Source organism: Elaeis guineensis, chromosome 6 (genome assembly GCF_000442705.2).
Source record: "Elaeis guineensis isolate ETL-2024a chromosome 6, EG11, whole genome shotgun sequence".
Taxonomy (NCBI): Eukaryota; Viridiplantae; Streptophyta; class Magnoliopsida; order Arecales; family Arecaceae; genus Elaeis; species Elaeis guineensis.
Window position 1 is genome coordinate 55,740,046 of NC_025998.2, and position 20,829 is coordinate 55,760,874.

Consider the following 20,829-nt stretch of genomic DNA (forward strand, 5'->3'; position numbering starts at 1 on the left):
CCCATCAAAGATCATCGATCATCAAGATAATGCTTGGGAGTCTTACAATCCACCAGTAACACTTAGCAGTATGTAGTAGCAACCTAGCAGAATAAAAAGTGATGAACTTCTAGGTGTAGTTAATGCATGATACAGTCCCTCTGTCGTGAGTCCTGACCGAATGACAGGTTATGGATGATTGTTAAACCTCATCATCGGATATATGATAGATTCAATCAGCTCGAATCTATATGTGATTCTATGAAAACTTCTTTCCATCAATCATACTGCTATGACCATAGACTTAAGGACTCAGCCTCTCAAATTTTATAGGACTACTCCTTTCTGCTAGGATCGATAGATTTCATCTTGATGCATACCCTACTCTTACAGTGGACCAACTGTTATCAGCATCCACTACAAAGGCTCATTAAGATTCATATTAATATGTCAGTCAAACTCCAGCAGCCTCACTACGAGCAGTAATATCATCTCAGATCAAAAGATCAGTCATATAACTGCAGCATCGAGAAAGCACTAACGAATGAGCAAACATCCATGTGACTTCTCATGTTAGTCACGCTCAATGTTAGTTGTTCTCTAACAATCATCTATACTCTCGCTCTAGTATCTCTACATTGCAGACTCGAGATCCATCTATCCGAAGGAAGCAATCCGTGTACTGGTCTATCCGGATCAATCACCATTCTCATGATGATCCTATGATCAGAAGCAACTTAAAAATTAACCATCAATGACACATGTCTCAAATTCTTAATTTTTTGAGAATATATGTCATCATCTTGTTAATCTCTTCGATGATTCATAGACACATAAACATGAATGGTAACATAAATACCTATAAAGTATAAAATCATATCCTAGAGATATAATATGCATCAGTCAAGATTGGCTTCTAGGGCATACATCCAACAGTATGTAGCTTTCAAGACCAACCTAAGTATTCTCAATCTTGGATCTCCATCAGAATTTAGGTTCTCGATGTATTGAGAGAAGTATTCCTCTCAAACCTACTTGATGGACTCCGAGGTGGAACAATATTTCATTCTTCTTAGCTTCATTTTTCTTTAGGTCATCCTTGCAATCTTTGTGCTTATGGCCTCGTATCCCTGCCACTTAGTTCCAAGTAGCAATGGTTTCCTCAATATTGATGTCCTTATCCATCCAAGTTAGGAGTTCAACCAAATCCTTCAAAAGCCTCTTCTTAAAGGAGAAGTTGAAGTGCAAGTTCCTTAGCCTATTCATCACCATAGCTATTATGATGGATTGGTGTAGCTCATGCACTTCTAATGTCTGGTATTTAATCAACCTATATAGTTTAGAAGGGACTCATTTCCTTTTATTTAATAGCGAACAAGCATGTCAAGACTTTTCTCCATCTTTTGCTATTGATGAAATGGTTGGCACATTGGTGGTTGAGTTGGTTGAAGAAATAGATCAAGCTTGGTCAAAGGCCTGAATACCAAATTTGGGCTGCCTTCCTAAGTGTGGCTAGAAAAGCTCAACATATCATAACTTCTGAAGCTCCTTACAGCACTATGAGAGCTTTAAAGCTCTTTACATGATCCATCAGATTTGTGGTACCATCGTAGAGCATAAATTGAGGTACTTTGAACTCCTTCAACAAGAGCTCCTCCACAATCTCTTTGATGAAAGAAGGTTTATTTATCATCTTAAGATTGTCATTAGCTTCATCCTTCTGCTCTTGTAGGGCTCTAATATGATTGCCTATTTTCTTGATTCTATATTGAGGTCTGCCTCCCACCTAGAGACTCTCCCTGATCAATATGGAGAGAGAGATAATCGAGATTGAAGTTGGCTCCAAAAGGGGATCGGGAGTAGCTTTGCTTCTAACCTCTTTCATGACCTTCAAGATGGAGGTAACTACTACCTTGTGTCAGATCATCTTGATGACCCATCTAGCTCATTGGAGGGATGACCTGCTATTGCAGGTTTTGTACCATTACCATGAGAGCTTGTACCATTGAACTAGTTGGCTCAGCTATCCAACGTTGGTAGTCTTTGCACTTGGTCTCCATCCTTTAGGGATCTATGTAAGGAGCTGTTGGACTTCGGCTGAATAGCTCCTAGATAGTTTTTCCTTCTGAGCTTCATATCTCTTCTCCTTTTATTCCCATAGATGGCACCAATCTATTACTACCAATCTCAGGATGCTAATGTAGACCACCTCCATGGACCTATGAGACAATAGATAAAAATGAGAGTTCATTGGATTAGCTTTGGCCAGACTCTCTAATATTTAGTCAGAGAGGATTTCAACAGAGAACAAAGAAGGAAGAAGGAACAAAATGATTGAATTTTCCCCAGCTTGGATGATTATTCCTTCGTTTAGTTTTGCATTTGTTTAGGGCCTTTGGATTTATGTATAGCTAGAATCCCTACCTCCAGTAAATCATATCCCAACAAGCTTGAAATTATATTATAACAAACTATTGATTTGGCATAATAACCTCGGGAACATTCTGTAACAACTTAGCACATGATAGAATTGTTGAGGCCACATAGACAAAAAAATTCATATTGCTTCCTTTGTGGGAAGGTCATGTTCGGTTCGGATTGGTGGCCACGCTCAGAGATATTGGCCTTGGAGGTTTGCAGCCTCAAGTCTGCTTGTCCTTGCAAAGGAGGCTTAACCAGAATATTTCAGGGAGTTTCTAGATCCATCTAGATAGCTTATCATGCCATATCATCTTAGACATTAAATGCCATAATAGCAGCAATGATATTGGTGGTGTCAGGTGAGGTAGTCGTGGATGATACCTTTGAGTGGTGATAGCTATGATAAATAAAAGAGATTTAATACATCAAGCGGTGTTAATGGTGATAGTAGCGATGCTCATAAAAGCAACGGTGATAATGAGGACACTCTATTAGCAATAGCATGAACAAGAACCGCTATGGTGGTGCAAGTGTAGACGGAGTAGGATCAAAGACAAAAATATTATAATAATATATTATTTTTTATAAATTTTATAATAAAAAATATTTTTTTAAAAATTTTTATTTTAAGTTTTTAGGATGATCGAAAAGAAATGTCAATAATTCTTGAGGAAGCCCTCTAGAACAAACCACGTCAAAATTTGAAGCTAGACACAGCGTGCTCCATGCGCTTCAGCATTCACTCAACTAAGCCTTTATGCAGTGCATGCAGTGCAATAAAATTAACATGAAACATACCATCCAATCATATTAAAGAACATAGCTACTGTTTTCAAATGCACATTTAATAGCGCATCTAATGTCTATCCTTCTATTTTTTCATTTAAATTTTTAAATGATCAAAATGTCTATCTTCTTTTGAAAAAATTATAACATCTTGTGGTCATATTATGACATCCTATGATCAAATTATCAATTCCTATATATAAAATATCATAATTTTTTTTAAAAATTATAAAAAAAAAATAATATTTTCGTCATTAAAATTTTATAAATTTTTTAAATAATAAAAATAATTTTTTTTATAACATTCTGTACAAAAAATTATAATTGTAGGATGTTACGGTATAATCATAGAATATCATAATTTTTTAAAAAAAAATATTTTTATTATTTAAAATTTTAAATAAAAAATAAACTTATAATATTAAATAAATATTAAAAAATAAGTTATGTAATTGAATTAAGTGAGATGGTATATTTTTTTTACGCCAGATGGTGTATAAAAAATTGCTCATAAGGTAGCCTCCAACAGTTTTTTTTTTTTGTCGCTTGCTCTTCAGAGGGTAACCTCCAACGCTCAAAAGCGTAAACAACTCTGCTCCTAAACAGAAAAGAAGTCCCACTGTTTTTGCAATTTAGCCAAGGCGGCGGACCCGCGGTATTTTTTTGTTATTTTACGGTTTTTCTTCTTCTCTTCTCCGCCTTTCCAACTGGGTCTCGATCGGTGTCCTTCCCGTCCCCTTCCGCCTCTTCACTTGGAATCGAATGCCTTTGCTCTCTCTCCTTCACCTTTCGAGAATTATACAAAAGGGAGATTCTCTATTGATCTGGATTCCTGCGAGAAAAGAGAATTCTTTGGATTTGCTTCGGGAAACGAGGGTTTTCTGGAAGAGATCGACTAATACTTTGGTTCAAGAGGGCGAGGAGCAATGTACGACGCGATCATGGACCCTGAGATGATGAGGCTCGCCCAGGAGCAGATGAGTCGGATTCCTCCCGAAGAGCTTGCCAGGATGCAACAACAGGTCGCTATCACCTTTCTTTTGTGCTTTGTAGCAGAATGACTGAAAAGTTACGTTTTTGTGCTTCTTCGTGTTTAATTTTAAGCAGATATGGGATCTAGAAATTTTATTAGTCATTAAGGGTGCATGAAAGGATCGTGGAAACGTTTGTATTAAATTGATTTGATCTTTGCTGCTTAAATCAAGTTGCTTAAATCAAGTTTATTGATGGAATTCACGTCTGATTCTTAGAAAGGAGCAGTTTTCTCTTCGTTTCCTTCGGTATTCTGTGATTTCGGGTGGAAGTATTCTTTTTGATGTCAAAAACTGTATTTTTTTTCTTTTTATTTTTTTCCTTGCGGGTAAGGGATTATATGATTAATTCTGTGGAACGGATTCTTGTTTGTAATTTTGGGTTTGCGTTTGACCCGGGCCTTGTATGGAACGGTAGTATTCTAGTTTGGCCAACTTAACAAAAACATCAATAATCCAGCCCTTACGTATTTTGTTACCAATTGATTTTTTCACTTAAAGCTTGAAGTACACAGCAAGGAGTTCTTCTGGAGATAGAGGACTGTTCCAATAAGGTCTGCCATGCCTCTTCACATGAATAGTCTTGAGGAAGCCAATGTGGTAATAAGAAATATCTCTTGGTCGATAGAATTAAATCCTAGTTTGCCACATTGGGGTGAATTACTTTATCGTGATATATAAATATTTTAGATCATCTTGTTTGGCCTGCACCACTTGGTTGTTGGGTTATGAAAGAACTCTCAGATCATTATTTTAGCTATTTCTTTTACATTCTATCTTTTACATGTTTAAACACCAAATATGAGCCACATGCCCCAGGTTCATAGCTGAAGGAAATATAGGTCTCATGCCCCTGCTTCAAGGCTAATCAAGGAAATTTGGTTGTCTTAGCATTTTAATTCATCGCATGGTGGCTGCCTTGTGACAAGACTTTGGTTACCAAACCTTACCATGGCTTCCATAAGCCTCGCTGAAACATGGTTTTGATTTGTCCAAAATATATGTTAGCAGAAGCCATTCTTCTGCCATTATTTTCCTAGACCTTTTTTACCTCAACAAACCAATGCTTACAAGTATTTGTTCTTGAAACTTGTTCTAGCAGTGCAACTGAACTGTTTGCACAAGACCTAGAAACACATTGTAAATCTTCCTTTTATTGTTTGTTCTCACTATATATCGATTATTAAGACTCAACATGTATGTCAGACTTTTGTGGTTTAGCGTTCCAGTTGAAATGTTTTAATTTACCTAGACAACGATGCCAGCTCAGTTTCAGCTTTCAATTTCCTGTTAAATTGAAAATGAATTAAGATGTCTGTTGGATCTCTCCCCCTCCTCCACCCCCTCCCCTTTGTTCTTCCCTCCCTACACATACTCATATACTAGTCATATAGCATGTAATTCTTTTGTCATTGACTTCTTAATTTTTAAGGGAAATCTTTTTCCCAAACCCCTTTCTGATAGTTACCTTTTAGTTGCAGTTCGTAGGCTTGATTTTCGATGATTTTTCAGATGATGTCCAATCCAGAGCTTTTGAGATTAGCAACAGAAAGTATGAAGAATTTGAAGCTTGAAGATATGAGATGTGCTGCAGAACAGCTAAAACATTCTAGAACTGAGGATATGGTTGAGGTTAGCAAGAAAATGGCTAAGGCTACACCTGAAGAAATTGCAGCCATAAAGGCTCGTGCAGATGCTCAAATCTCATATGAACTCAATGCAGCAAAGATGCTGAAGCAACAGGTTCATTTTACTTAACTTTGTGCAAAAGAAATCTTAATAGATGATGGAAATTTCCCAGCAGAAGAGCTTGTGCATGTACATATCTCATTTTCAAGAGTATGGAAGCCAGAACCATGATTAGCTATTTGTAGAAGTATCTACTTTAAGGTCATGATTTTCTAATGGAACCTAGTTTCATAGATATATGATTAGCATGCTGAAATGCAAGAGGAATGTAAGGAAATAATGGAAGAAAGAATTAATTCAAAAACATACTACATTTTTCTAAGAAAAGAATAACATATTGCACAATTTGCAACCTTCAATAGCTCTGCCTTAAAAGAAACCAACACCCCCTCCCTCCTTATTTCCTGTCCATCAGAATGTCAGTTATTTTTGCTGCTTTGTTCTTGCCTCAAGTTCAGAGTCTTTTATTAGTGGACTCTTTTTTTGGTTTAGGACTATACTAGACACATTAGGTGGATATTTCAGTAGATGAAAATCACTTAATTGGAGGAAATATATTTAATTGGACAACTTAGCAACCATGTTTTACCTTAATGGCAGTAGCATGGAAGTCCTCCTTTTGGTTGGATTTTGCCTTTCAAATATAGAATGAATTGCATCTACCGACCAACTCTTTTTGAGGTAAACTATTGCATCCAATGGAAGGATCCTTGAGTTGTACTTCCTTGAGAATTAAATATGGTAAATTGACTAGACACTGTGAAAGGCATTATCAGTTTATCACCATATATTTTGTGTCCAATCAACCGATCGAGTAAGCTTGAAAAGGTGTCCTTGTTGCTTAGCCTTCAAATGCAACTTTTTGATAAGCTATTGTTAAGATTATGCTTTCAAAGATGCTTATCAAGCAGATAAGGAGACAATACATTACCATGTGTAATAATATGCCGGAGTTTGAGTTTTACTTAAAGAAATTTTCATATGCCCCTAATGTACATTGCTTTACAAAGAAGAAGACTGTCTTAATCTGCACATCTTTTTCTTTGCTGCATTCCTACTTCCAGCGTCACCATTCATCAAGTTTTCCTTCCCCCTTTCTTTCCTTCCTAATTAGGGTTGATGAACATATTGATTAGTTTTTTGAGTCATCCATCAGAAGAAAGATTATTATAGTGAAGTTCAGAGTTGAACACTTCTACTAACACCTAACTGGCCGTGTTTTTTGCTATCACCTAGTAATTTTTTTTTCTTTTTATTTACAATGAATGCATCATGGAAATGTCTTGTTTCCTGGAAGACACAGTTTTCCTTCAACTTGGCTTGCTAAAATAGCAAAAAAAAAAAAAAAAAAAATAGAAAGCTTTATTCCAGATTTGAGAGAAAATTGGACTTTTTATTTTTTAGCCAATAGCTTTAATATCAAAAGTAAGATTAAAGACCCTGTTGCAAAACCAACATTGACTTCTTTTTCTAATTTCATTTTCCTTTTCCTGTATGCAGAACACATTAGTATTTGAACATTTTCTTTCCATGGAAAAAACTCTTCCTTTTCTTTTTCACCTGTTGTGTACACATGTTGTTAAGTGTGCTTGGCTGGCCATATGTAGAAGATTTTGGCTGCTTGTGCCCTTTTTTAGATTGAACCCTTTTGAAGATCTAAGTTGACTACAAATTTACTGACATTCCAGACTGCAGCTTTCCTTTTAGAATGTCATTTTCTCTAACTAATTTATGTTATTTGCTAATTTTTACTGTTAAAATCTTTGTGCAGTTTTCTTTCCATCTATAAAGTTAACCAAGGGATAAATTGTAATTCCAATTTTGGATTTGCTGGAGCAAAAAAAACTTGCTTAAGTGAATACTGAATATCATGATTCATGCTGATTGGTTATTGATTTATTGTGTTTCTTGTAACATTATTTGGCCATTGCTTTAAAATGAGTATTTGTCAACTGTTTGGTTTAAATCTTCTCATTCTGATGATGCATTTGTTCTTATTTGGTGGTGTCATCAGCATTATTCTTTTTTTTTCCCCATTAATTTATTTTCTTATGTCAGGGGAATGAGCTTCATAGCAATGGGCAGTATCATGATGCAGCTAAAAAGTACTTGCTCGTATGTTTGTACTTTTTTTTTTTACCTGTTACATTATAATGTCAATTATGTTCCCTATCTACCTTTTAAAGTTTTATCATCTTCAGGTAATAATAATTTACTGACTGCTTCACATAATTAGGCAAAAAACAACTTAAATGGAATCCCATCGTCCCATGGTGGAACTCTCCAGTTGCAATGTTCTCTCAATGTAATGTCATGTTACCTGAAAACAAGGCGGTTTGAGGACTGCATCAAGGAAGGGTCAGAGGTATGGTCAGTAATATTTTTATTCACCTTTTTCTCCCTATATTCGCATGCACACAATTCACATGATATGTATATGTATAAATATGTTTGCACTATGCATGCCTGTGGGTTGTGCTTGTGCATGCATGCATGAGTGATTCTAACTGCACAAGTGTGCAAGGATCTAAGGAATAAATGGATTTCTTGTATAAATTATTTTTAGAAAATGTTTTCCTTATAAAATAAGAAAATTAATACATAATTGACCAAAGTAGCCTAACTGAAGCAGTTACTTCTCCACGCTCAATTCGGCCATGTCAAAATCTGTCCAGACCAAAATGAGCTGGATGGATGAGCCCTTAGGTGAATACTCTCATGTACTATGATGCTAGTCAATGCTTTGATTCCATCATGTGGAGTTGACCAGTGTCTGATTCCTTTCAGTATACTACTCATCTCACTATCCTTTGGTCTACTTTTCTTTCGATTTTTCATGCGAAATACTCTTTTGAATGCCTGAACTAGGTTGGCACTGTAAAAATTGGCATTTAGCTTGAGTTCTGAATATGAAATATCTTCTTTATAGAAACATTTCTAATATATTTCAGCTTACATTTTTTTCACATGAGACATGTTTTAATTACAGGTTTTGGCATATGACTCAAAGAATGTAAAAGCTCTTTATCGCAGAGGTCTAGCATTTAAGGAACTCGGAAAGTTAGAAGTGAGTTAAGATTTATCATTTACTATAGGGATTATTGACATTTTGATTGTCTAATAAGTTAGCCATTTTGAGCCAGTTTCATGTGTGAAATGTATCTTATTAAAAGGCCTGCTTACCAAATAGAGTTTTAATAACTGAAATATTTTTAATAATTGAAATATGTATTAGGCTGCTGTCTCTGATTTGAAGGAGGCTCATGCAATTTCCCCTGAAGATGAAACTATAGCTGATGTCCTAAGGTATGATGTTTCTTCATATGAGACAGAGGATTTTCATAATTTATGGGGAATTACTAATGCAGGATTTTCATATTTTAAGGATGAGAAATCCAGTAATTCATGCTCTATAGCAATGTGGCTCATGGACCTTTCTACTTAATGCAGAGATGCCATTGAAAAACTGATAAAGGAAGGTGGAGATGGTAATGTATCACAGGGTAACTTCCATTTCATTTCTTTTCTTTTCCAAGTCATATCTATGTCCATTTTATTTCCTGAAATGGAAGAAACAGAACTTGTTCAACTTGCAAATAATATCTATGCTCAGTTTTGTTGTTGTTTTGCCTGGTCTGTTTTGCAGGTTTGGTTATTGAAGAGATAGTGGAAAAAGAGAGCCCACCCATGCCATCAGATAGTCATGGAAGTGCATTGGAGTATTCTATGACCCAGCCAGTTGAAGCTGGGGAGAGTTCTGAGAAAATGAATGGGACTTATCCTGGTTTCCCTGCTGATTCTGAGTTGTTACAAAGCTTCAAAGATGGTCCTGAAACAACCAGGTATATCTGGACTAATTTCATTTTATCCGCAAATTTTCACCCATCGTATAGATATGTAATTTTCTTGAAGTAATAGCCCTTGTAAATTGAAACATAGTGGAGAACTTTCTGCTTTTTCACAAAAAAAAGTGCAACTACATATAGCTCAAGTGAGATATATAGTTTTAGCTTATATCTTTTAATATGTTTAAATCTGTTTAACAAACAACCAGTATGTTTCAAATGGATAAATCGGATAATTATAGTGCCTTGAACCTCACCAAATGTGCTTTTGTTTATAAGTATCATTTATTTAAATCACTTGATTTGATTAAAACTTCATATTTAACCAGTTTGCCATACAAAATTTCATATCTACTAATATGCATGTGCATGCTTGCATGTGCTTGCTATGTTGATTCATTTCATTTTTTTTATTTGTTATTTTCCAGGTTATTCCACAATTATGCCTCGAATGTTGACCCTGAAACTCTGCCATCTCTTGGTGTGCGAGGAATGTCACCTGACATGGTTAAAACAGCCACAGAAATGATGAGCAGTATGAAGCCAGAAGAGCTTCAGAAAGTGTCCAAGTAGCATCTTCCTTGAGTAGACAAGGCCCAGATGGTGCAAGATTAGGTTCACAATTTCCAGAAATGACACCTGAAATGGTTAAGATGGCATCAGATACCATTAAGAAAATGTCTCCTGGGGAGCTTCAGAAGATGCTCAAAGCTGCTGCTTCTTTGAATGTAAATGGTGCACCTTTTTCAACAGCAACAAGAGAAGGTCATGCCCAAAGATCAGAGAGTGACTCTGAATCATCAGTTGCTGCAGGTAGTTACTCTATGGGGAACGACCGTGTGGGTGGCAATTCTTCTAATGAGCTTCTCAATTCAAGAACAGGTCAATCATCTTCTAGCATCCCAACTTCAACAGCTGATTTGCAGGAAAGCATAAGAAATTCATTGAAAGATCCAGCAATGCGGCAGGTTCAGTGATTTTCATTTAAAAAACTTTCAGCTTACAGTTTTGCATTTTTTATTCCTCAAACTGGTCATCAGGCATCTATTCCTACAAATTCTATGTTTTCTTATCATTTTGGGATTATCAATTGGCAGATGTTTGCTTCTATGATGAAGAACATGAGCCCAGAAATGATGGCAAATATGAGTGAACAATTTGGGATGAAGCTATCAAAGGAAGAGGCAGCAAAAGCTCAACAGGCCATGTCATCATTATCACCAGAGGACTTGGATAGGATGGTATACTAATTTTGTTGATTTATTTTTTATGTTTATCATTTTACAAAACAAGGCTTTAAAATGCAGCCAGGATACATGGGTGGTGGAGGTAATGTATGATGTCTAAGTAGGATGTGGCAGCTTGAATAGACACACAGTGTCTGTAATAGCAACTTCATAAAATGTAACTTATGATAGTAAATCAAACTATTTAAAGTGTATAAAAGTGGATAACAAAAGAATTTAGAAATAACTCAGTAAATATTTAGAAAAAATCAGAAAAACTATAGTGAACCCATGACTGAAGGAGCCACAGGGCCATGTAGTTGGGGCTTGGGCTTATGCAGGCCACTTAGGTACCTGCAATGTGGCCGATTCACATAAAAGGGTGGCCTAGACCTTTAGATGGGCAGCCTGGCAGGACATATGCGTGCACAGTGACATGTATGGCTGCATAGACTGCCTTTTACATCTTTCTTTATATTTCAATTGTTGCGTGTACACTTCTTTACCTTTAAACTCTTGTTTGTTATTCATTCCAAGAGTGGAATATGACTTTGTAATTATTTTTGCCCTTTTATTTATTTATTCTTCTGGATTTTCATCACATCTAATTAAGGAAAGATGGACAGCAAGCAATGATTTCACCATTTACTTAAGAAACAAATTGCCTATCAATTAATAGTATTGATGCATGAGTGTGTGAAGGCAGGATTGGGGGCAGGTGTGAAATCTTATATGCTTTAAAATTTTACTTACGTCTCTAATTTTTCTTTTTTATCTTTTACATGTTATTTCAACAATAACAGCTTTGTGGGCACATTCAATATTCCTTACTGAAGGGATTTTGGCACACGATTCCTCTTTTCCAACCCAATAACAAAATGGTCCTCTTTTCTTCTAAAAGTACATGTAGCTCCTAATTTTTGATGAATAGGACCGAATGCTCCTTGTTGTTCAACTAATGACTAATCTGGTTGATATGTTGTTGCTTAAAAATGATATATCCTTATTTTAGCACACTCTTTAAAAAGAAAGGATAGTGGAGAGTGGATCATCTGTATCTGCAGTTTTCTATTATTATAGTAGAAAAAGTAAGGGAAAAACAATTATTAATTTGTCAAAGAACAGAGAGTATTTTGTCCATTACATTTAGAACCTGGTGCTAGATGTCTTTCTAGAAGAAATGGGGATTATTTTTAACATTGGCAGAAAAAAGGGGACAAGTATGTCAATATTCCTTATTGAATGACACTTGCAAAATAGACCGATAGACAGACATACACACACAGATGAGAGAGAGATGGAAGCCCCATGTATGAATTTTAGCATTTTCTTTTTATTGATTTATTTCTATGAAAAATGAGCCTTTCCCAACTTTGCTGTCACTAGGGTTGCTAAAGTTTTTGATACATTCTGTTTAGATGAAAATGGATAGATTTCTTTTAGGTTAAAGTGGTTTTCACTTTGATTATAGGAATGCTGTTTAATTGATTTATGGTGACTCATGAGTGCATTAACGTCAGAAATTAATTTATTATACCAGTTTCTGTGTTAGTCTAAACTTAAAAAAGACTTGTAAAGCAGGATTTTCCTTGCTGTAATTGTTCAGAGAATGGACTTTGGTTGGAAGTAGATGGGTTGCATTCCTTATTCTATTTCATCATCTCTTCTATCATTTTGGCTAGCAGGCTTCTTGAGGATCCTTAGCAAAACAAGAGAGTGAGCCTTCTCAAGAATCTCAACTCTACTCTTTAAGTGAATCTATAGATGGTCTTAAGTGTAGGGTAGAAATCGGATTGAATATGGATCGGATATCAATATATCCATATTTATATTTGTTTTGTTTGACAACTATATACAGATACGGATATTAGTTGGATACAAAAATTCATATCCATATTTGTTTTAGACAGATACAGGTATAAATTGGGTACTAGAAGAATGGACATAAATATGGATATAAATCAGTTAACTAAATTTTATGACTACAGAATCAAAAATATTACTAATGGATGGTAAATTAAGTTAATAGCATATTAATATGGATATGGATACGGATATTAATTGGATATTCAAACTTCTATCCATATTCAGATAGATTCGGATATGAAAAAGGATCAAGACGGATAATATCTGGTCCACTTTCATCCCTACTTAAGTGGGTGTAATGCATCAAACTGTGATTTATGATGGCCATTAATTTTAGGTGCCTCGGGTTCCATCTAGGGAATATGGTGCATAAAACAAAAGGTCTTCATAACTAGTTTGAGGTTTTGTATTTGAAATTTCTAAAAGGGTGAGTATTTTTTCTGTGCAATTGTATTAATTTTGAAAGTCTTCCAATCTAGAGACCTGGTTCTTTAGTATTAAGAAATATTGTTTAGATTGGAATATTCAAAAACTTAACTTTGTTTGAGCTTCACTTCGAACAATACTAGTTAGGCACGAGGTTAGCTTTGTTTCAAGGTTAGGTTTTTTGGACCCGTGCCCATGTTTGAAGTAGTGTTAGGTTTGTGTGATGCAATTCATTCTTCTTGATTAGGAAATAAAGTCAATACTTCAAGGGTTGATGTCAAGTTTAGTTAACCTCACTTTTATTTGGTGGAACACCTCGACTATCATTTGTTCTTGTGCATGAAATTGCTGAAAAATTGAGAGCAACTGCATCAGAGTAATCCAAGTGTTGAAGTTCACTGAGTATGGCATATTTTAAAGCTATCATCTCCATGATTTCTCAATTGGATTGTTTTCCTGTGCTCACCCCATTCCGCTGTTTGTTCGTCAACCTTGACTGCACAAGTCTGTAGATAATATTTGTCTAGGAGCCTCATCCTGGTATTTGATGCCATTTAACAATGGGAAGCAATAAAGGTTGAAATGTGATATTTGCATCTTTGTTGATCCGTCTGTTAATTCAAAAATTTTAGACTAATGGTGACCATGGATCTTTTCCACTAACATGCAATTTTTATGATACAAAATGGTTGGATTTGGCTCTATCATATACAAATCCGAATGTCTTAGTTATTACTGGTGAATCTTTTCTGAGGATCACTTTGTTTTTTTAACTTAATATCATCTTTAAGTTGGATGCAGCATCCCTTTTATATTCATGTCCATCTGGTCCTTTTTGTCTTCATTCTTTATTTATACATTTATTTCTTATATTCTCACTCACAAAATATCATAGAATAGGTTTTTGCAAATGGATGATTGTTTCCAAAGGTTTGATTGTAAGAGTTTGGGTTAGGCAATCCAACATATGCTATCTGTTGCAGACATCCCTAGATTCTCTATGAATTTGAACACACTCCTGTGAGACTGCAACTCTCTCTGAAACAGAATTCGTCCTTAAAAAACTCCTTGATATTTTCCTCTCCTTGTTGCATGTCATCCTTTATTTTTCTTGTATAATTAATGAATAATAAATTGTGCTAAATCCTTGAATTTATTCTGATATCATGCTTCTTGTAACCTCTGATGAGCCATTTAGTTGTGCATCTTAACCATGTTTTACCCTCTTTACACAGAAACAATCTCTATCTCAGCACTTATCTGATGCTTGTGTTTTGCATCTTTAATTCCACGGAGAACTTATAAGACAATAGCTATCTTTTAACTTCGTTGGTTTTTTATGTTGACTGAAACAAAATTCAATGTTTCACTTTTTAATATTTACTTGTTTCTACTTAGGTTAGAACTTGATCTTTATGAGTTCATCAATAGTGGTGTTTTAATACTATTATGGAAATAGAATTTTTTCTCAACATGCGAAGAGTTAGACCATAAAAAAATGTAAGAGACTTTCAGTGTTTGGCATAGCTAGCCTTATGTTCATCTGAGTTACGAGTTGGAACTAATGAATGTGTGAATCCAAAACTTGCACTTTAATTGACATATTTTATAATGCCATTTCAGATGCAGTGGGCAGAATGGGCCCAGTGGGGAATTGAAGCTGTGAAGAAGACAAAGAATTGGCTTGTTGGAAGGCCTGGCATGATCCTTGCGTTTGTTATGCTTATACTGGCTTTCATATTTCATCAGCTCGGGTTCATTGGGGGATAACCGCCAAATTTTTTCAGTCATCGACAAGTTCGATATCCTTGAAACAATGTGAGGTTGCGTTTGTAACAACAGTTGCTGGGTGTCTATAGGCTTTGTTTCTAAGATCATCGATGCGCATCAGCAAAGGTTGAGCCACGTAGCCACCCATTTCGAGTAAGATGATTGTAACTTGAGACGTGGCCGTAAGGTGACCGCAGGAAATGAAGTGAATCAGGAACAAGCAAAGGTGTATCAGATTTTAGTTCTCTATTCTGCTCAGATGCCTTCGTGGCAATGATTAGTCATAGAACTAGAGACTAATACAGTATGGAATCAGTGGCATTACTGTGAAATCTATTCTATTAATTTAAGACTTGTTTGGCAGTGCTGTTGGCTTTCCTTTCTAGGAAACAGCGTGGAAGTAATCATTGTTTTGTTTTTAATTTTACAAATATACTTTTAAGAAGGAAATAAAACCAGTTTTTCTTTCCCAGGTTGGGGAAGGCGAGGCTGTGTTGGCGGCCACCGGCCGCCACCAGCAGGTGTTCGGAGGATTGTATTTCCGCCCCCATCGTATCACATGACCGACCATCCTTGTCAAGCTCAAGGTTTTTGGAGTAGTCAAAGAAGAAGATTTCGGGGATGTTGAGCTCCAGGATGCTGTTGTGGGTGAAGTTGAACTTATCGAAGGAGATGATGGTCCACCCATCAGATTAGACCTCTATCATCTGGATCTCTACTGTTGATGGTAGAAAGGAGGTCAAAAGTGCCATCGTGAGGTGGAGGAACAGATGGAGGAGGGCCATTATCACTGTCGAAGGCTCTGAGTTTCTCAGATCTCGATTGTCCGATCTGGTTGGAAAGATCTAGACTTAATATTTTTTTAGAAAAATTTGATTTAGGTCTCTTTAAACTTGACTTGATATAGTCATAACAATTATGACTAACTTAGTGGCATGGGTCAGCTCGAATTATTAGCCACCTCAAATCAGAACTGGATCGACATATATGATCAGGTAAGTGAGATCGGTGGGAGGGATATGCCATTAACTCGACAAGAACGTATTCGAGTCGAGTAGCTCCCAATTAAAAATCAGTCGGTCACATCTTCCCAACTTATCTTAGACACCAAATTGTCGAAACAGAATTAATTGAGTTAGTCTACAATCCAGGCTCTAACCACTGAGCCAAATTAGGTCTTAACTTGATCGAGTCACATCTAAATGTGATTCGACCTTGATCCAGACTTAATCCTATTAGGCTGGTCAATTATTAGCTTTCATGATCCGACCTAACTAACTCTTGATTTGGTTTGATCAACCACTAGACCTAATTGAGCTACCCAAGTCCGAACCCAATCTTATGAAAATATCTTAGATCTGAAATTTTCAATTTTAGACCTAACTTAATTTCATAAGCTCAATACATTAATTAAGTTTGGGTTCATAAACAAAGCATGTAAAATAAATTCTAGGGTTTCAGGATCTAGAGTTTTGCAGAAAGGTAAGTTTTGATTTCTGATTAAGGATGACCGCGCGGCACCCCTACACGTCATATGAACACCACATTGAATGGGAAGAGAGGGTCTTAAAACCCTATTTTGTTCTTATGATCGGACGGCCATGAGGAACACCTTAATCAGAAATATAAATTTAACTACAAAACTAGTTAGATCTAAATTAACATATCATATATACAATTTAAAATCTAACTAATATATGCTTTGCATACATCTCATGTATCAAAAATTAATCTAATTAACATGCTTTCAGATCTGATACATTATATGTAATATCTGAAAAATAGAATTTAAATTGAACTATTCAAAATAAAAATTATTCTAGACAAGTTACTAGAATAATTCTACAACTAGTCTAGGCATGCAACAGATTAATTTTATGAAATAATTAAAATTTTATTTTCTATTTTCTGATCTGATTATAACAATTATAACATCAAAAAAATAGAAAATAAATTATATTTAATTCATATTTTAATCTCATTAAAATATAAAACTTAAGACTATTCATAGATTCAATTAATCCTAGTCTAGTTATGCATCTCATGCATGTTAGATCTTCTTAGATTTAAATTTAAATATTTTGATTTAAGATCCTATCACATCTGATATGACATCTGAAATTATTTAATATCAGATAAATAAAAATTAAAATCAGATCTAAAATAGATCTGAAATAGAGCCAACAACCTGGCTCTGATATCACTTGAAGGGAAAATCGCCTTTTTTCTGTGTAGGATCGTTCAGATTTCATCAAATCTAGGGTGGAATAAATTAAAATTTTTTATCCTACGCTATTTCAGATCTAATGTCTATTAGATCTAATTTTATTATCTGATATTTAAAATCTAAAATTAAATCTAAAAGTATGAGAAATATAGACATACCTCAAGGGTAATCTAATTACCCTGTAGATGATCGCAGCACTGCTTGAGGTTCTGATGTAGCCACGCAAGCACCTGGCCTCTACCAGTATCCACTCAGATAGGATCTGGAACATCTTCTCCTTGCGATTCTATGCTCCAAAAATTAGATCAATATCTGATTTTGAAGTACTTCAGAACTCCTTCTAAAGTTGGAGCAACAGCCTGTTGAAGATGTCCTGCAGCCTTCTGTTCCAGGCGTCACCACGCCTTGTACCTTTGCCAGATGAACGTCCAACTTCTTAGACGTGAAGAGGGGAGAAAGGAGAGCAGGGAGGACATGGAGAAGAGGGGAGGGGGCAGCAGCTAATGGGTTTTTTGCATGAAACAAGTTCTATCTCGAAACCCTAGGTGCAGCAGGGTTTATATAGATCCTGTATGCTGCGCAGTGCCACATCATTCGACCAATCAGAAAATTCCAATAAATTTTGAAAAAATTTTGGTTGGTGGAGTGATGTCATTTGATTACATCAGATAAGAATCCCCATGCTCTCTCTTATGTTGGTGCCAACATTGGATAAGCACAAATAAGGTGGTGCCAAAGAGTCCAAGTTTATCAGGACTCTTTGGTTCTTATCCATTTGGGGCACCCACTTAAATTCAATTGAGCTCACGCCATAATCTGATTATGGCACCCAATGTGAAGTGGTTTGGATATGTGGACACTCCACAAAAATCCTCCAATGAATCCTCTTCAGTTTAAGACCCATATGTCAACTTTTGACAGATGTTCTAAAATGAAATTGACAGGTGCTAGAAATTAGCAGGTGTTGTCTTAAATTCATCTCATGAATTAAGACAAGTCTTTTCTAAGCTGGACAAGCTTCAATTAGACTAAAAGAAACCTTTCCAAGATTCTCTGGATGAGCCAGATCATATTTGGCTCAGTAGAGACAGAAAAGATTACACGAGGAGAAAGTTAGGCTCAATCGAGTGCTTGCACGATTTCTTTGAACCTAATTGGATCTTATCCAAATCAATTGGGGTAGCCCAATTGATGACATCCAGACCCTAACCCTTGTTTGTGTGACCCAATTAGGTTTAATTCTGTATGGTAATGAGACATGTCATGATCTCATTATCGACATCATCGAAACTCCTTTCGATGGACCAGAACTCTTCTGATTCAGACAATTAGAATGATCGATCATCAAAATCATTCTAATTGCTCCTAAAATCCACTAGTGACACCTAGCAGTATATGGTGGCAACCCATCAGAACTGAAGACAAACCTCTTGGTATAGCTACCTATGTGATTGAGTTCCTCTATCACGAGTCTCGACTGAATTAGGGTTAAGGTGAACTCGTTAAACCCAACATCAGTCATATGAATCAATCGATCGATCCGAGTCTGATGTGAAATCCAATGAAAATTTTTTTTTCATTATTTCACTCTGCCATGGCCATGGGCTTAAGAACTCGATCTTTCGATCATCATAGGACTACTCCTCTCATCTACCGAGGTTGATAGATCCCATCTTGGTGTGATCTGGTTCCTACAATGGATATGCTACAGCCAACATACACCTCAGGATTCCGAATGGCTAGGAGACCGAGTTATGGTGTAGTCAAACTATAACACACTCAAGGTGAACCGTCGATGCACCTCAAGTTAAAGAATTAGGCACACAACTGCAGCATCAAGCTAGTCATTGACGAGAAGGTAGACTTCCTTATGACTGCTCGAGGTGGTCACGCTCAGTACTCTCATTCTCAACGAATATCTGTACTCTCGCTCTGGTGTCTCAACACCATAGACTCAAGACTCATCTATCCTAAGGAAGCGATCGTACACCAACCTTTCAGATCGATCACCATCCTCATGATGATCCTATGGTCAGGAGCAGTTTATGAGTTAGTTATATAAATTCATGCCTTAAATTTTCAACTCTTGAAAATATGAATTTACATTCCCACTAACTCAAAAGATGTATCACAGACACAATGTACACAATGTGATAGAAGAATAATCTTTTTATTTATTTATAGTCAAAATTATAAATTTGCCCTTAGTTCTGTACAGAAATGTGTTAGCCGATCTGGCATCTAGGGCACACATCTAATAAACTCCCACTTGACCTAATGCCAATTAGCTACATATCTAAGTCCCATCTTCTCAAGGTGAGCTTCGATCTTCTATTGGCCCAATGACTTAGTCAGTGGGTCTGCCACATTGTCTGTGGAGTCGACTCTCTTGACCTCGACATAACCCTTTTCGGGATAATCACGGATCAGATGGAATCGTCGCTCGATGTGCTTGGACTTCTGGTGAGATCTTGGCTCTTTAGCTAGGGCTATGACGCCATTATTGTCACAGTAAAGAGGGATGGCATCCGATGATATTACTCCAAGCTCTGCGGCAAACTTCTTGTACCAGAATGCCTCCTTTGCAGCTTCCAATGCAGCAATATACTCTGCCTCCATGGTGGAATCTGCAATTACCGTTTGCTTGGAACTCTTCCAGCTAACTGTACCACCATTGCAAATGAACAGACTCTCAGATGTCGACTTTCGATCATCTATATCAGACATAAAGTCTGAGTCTGTATATCTCTGAATCTGGAGTTCTCCATTCTCAAAGACTAGAAACATATCCTTAGTCCTTCTTAAGTACTTAAGGATATATTTCACAGAAGTCCAGTGCTCTTCGCCTGGATTCGACTGATATCTGCTTGTGACACTCACAGCATGGGCTATATCAGGTCGTGTACATAGCATGGCATACATGAGGCTCCCTATTGCCGAAGCATAAGGGATCTTGCTCATGCATTCAATCTCCTCAGGTGTGCCAGGGCACATCTTCTTGGAGAGATGAATACCATGTCTAAAAGGCAATAAACCTCTTTTGGAGTTATCCATGCTAAACCTTTTTAGCACCTCCTTTATGTACATTTTCTATGAAAGTCCCAGCATCCTATTTGGTCTATCTCAATAGACCTTAATACCCAGTATAAAAGATGCCTCTCTTAGATCTTTCATAAAGAACTCCTTAGACAACCATAGGGAATGTCATTCTCAATTAGGAGGATGTCATCCACGTATAATATGAGGAAGACAACTGCGCTCCCACTGACCTTTTTGAACACACATGGTTCTTCCTCGTTCTTGATGAAATCAAATATTTTGATCACATCATTGAAATGAGTATTCCAACTCTGAGATGCTTGCTTAAGTCCATAAATGGACATTTGCAGTTTGCAGACCTTGTGATCATCATCACTGGATGTGAAACCAAGCGGCTGTTCCATATAGATATCTTCCTCAAGATATCCATTTAAGAATACCGTTTTCACATCCATCTGCCATATTTCATAATCGAAATAGGCTGCAACAGCAAGCAATGTGTAGATGGATTTTAGCATGGCTAC

At 36.3% G+C, this 20,829-nt stretch overlaps 1 protein-coding gene across 1 annotated transcript; it reads left to right on the forward strand.

The window, feature by feature from the left end:
• The first annotated feature begins 3,789 nt into the window (after window positions 1-3,789).
• LOC105035571 (outer envelope protein 61-like) lies at window positions 3,790-15,402 on the forward strand. Its single transcript, XM_010911173.4, is given in 12 exon segments — window positions 3,790-4,208; window positions 5,730-5,960; window positions 7,965-8,021; window positions 8,143-8,271; window positions 8,896-8,973; window positions 9,142-9,212; window positions 9,357-9,409; window positions 9,553-9,748; window positions 10,180-10,310; window positions 10,313-10,719; window positions 10,849-10,992; window positions 14,893-15,402. Coding segments are annotated over 12 exon segments (1,740 nt in total). The 5' UTR covers window positions 3,790-4,112; the 3' UTR covers window positions 15,040-15,402.
• The last annotated feature ends 5,427 nt before the right edge of the window (window positions 15,403-20,829 follow it).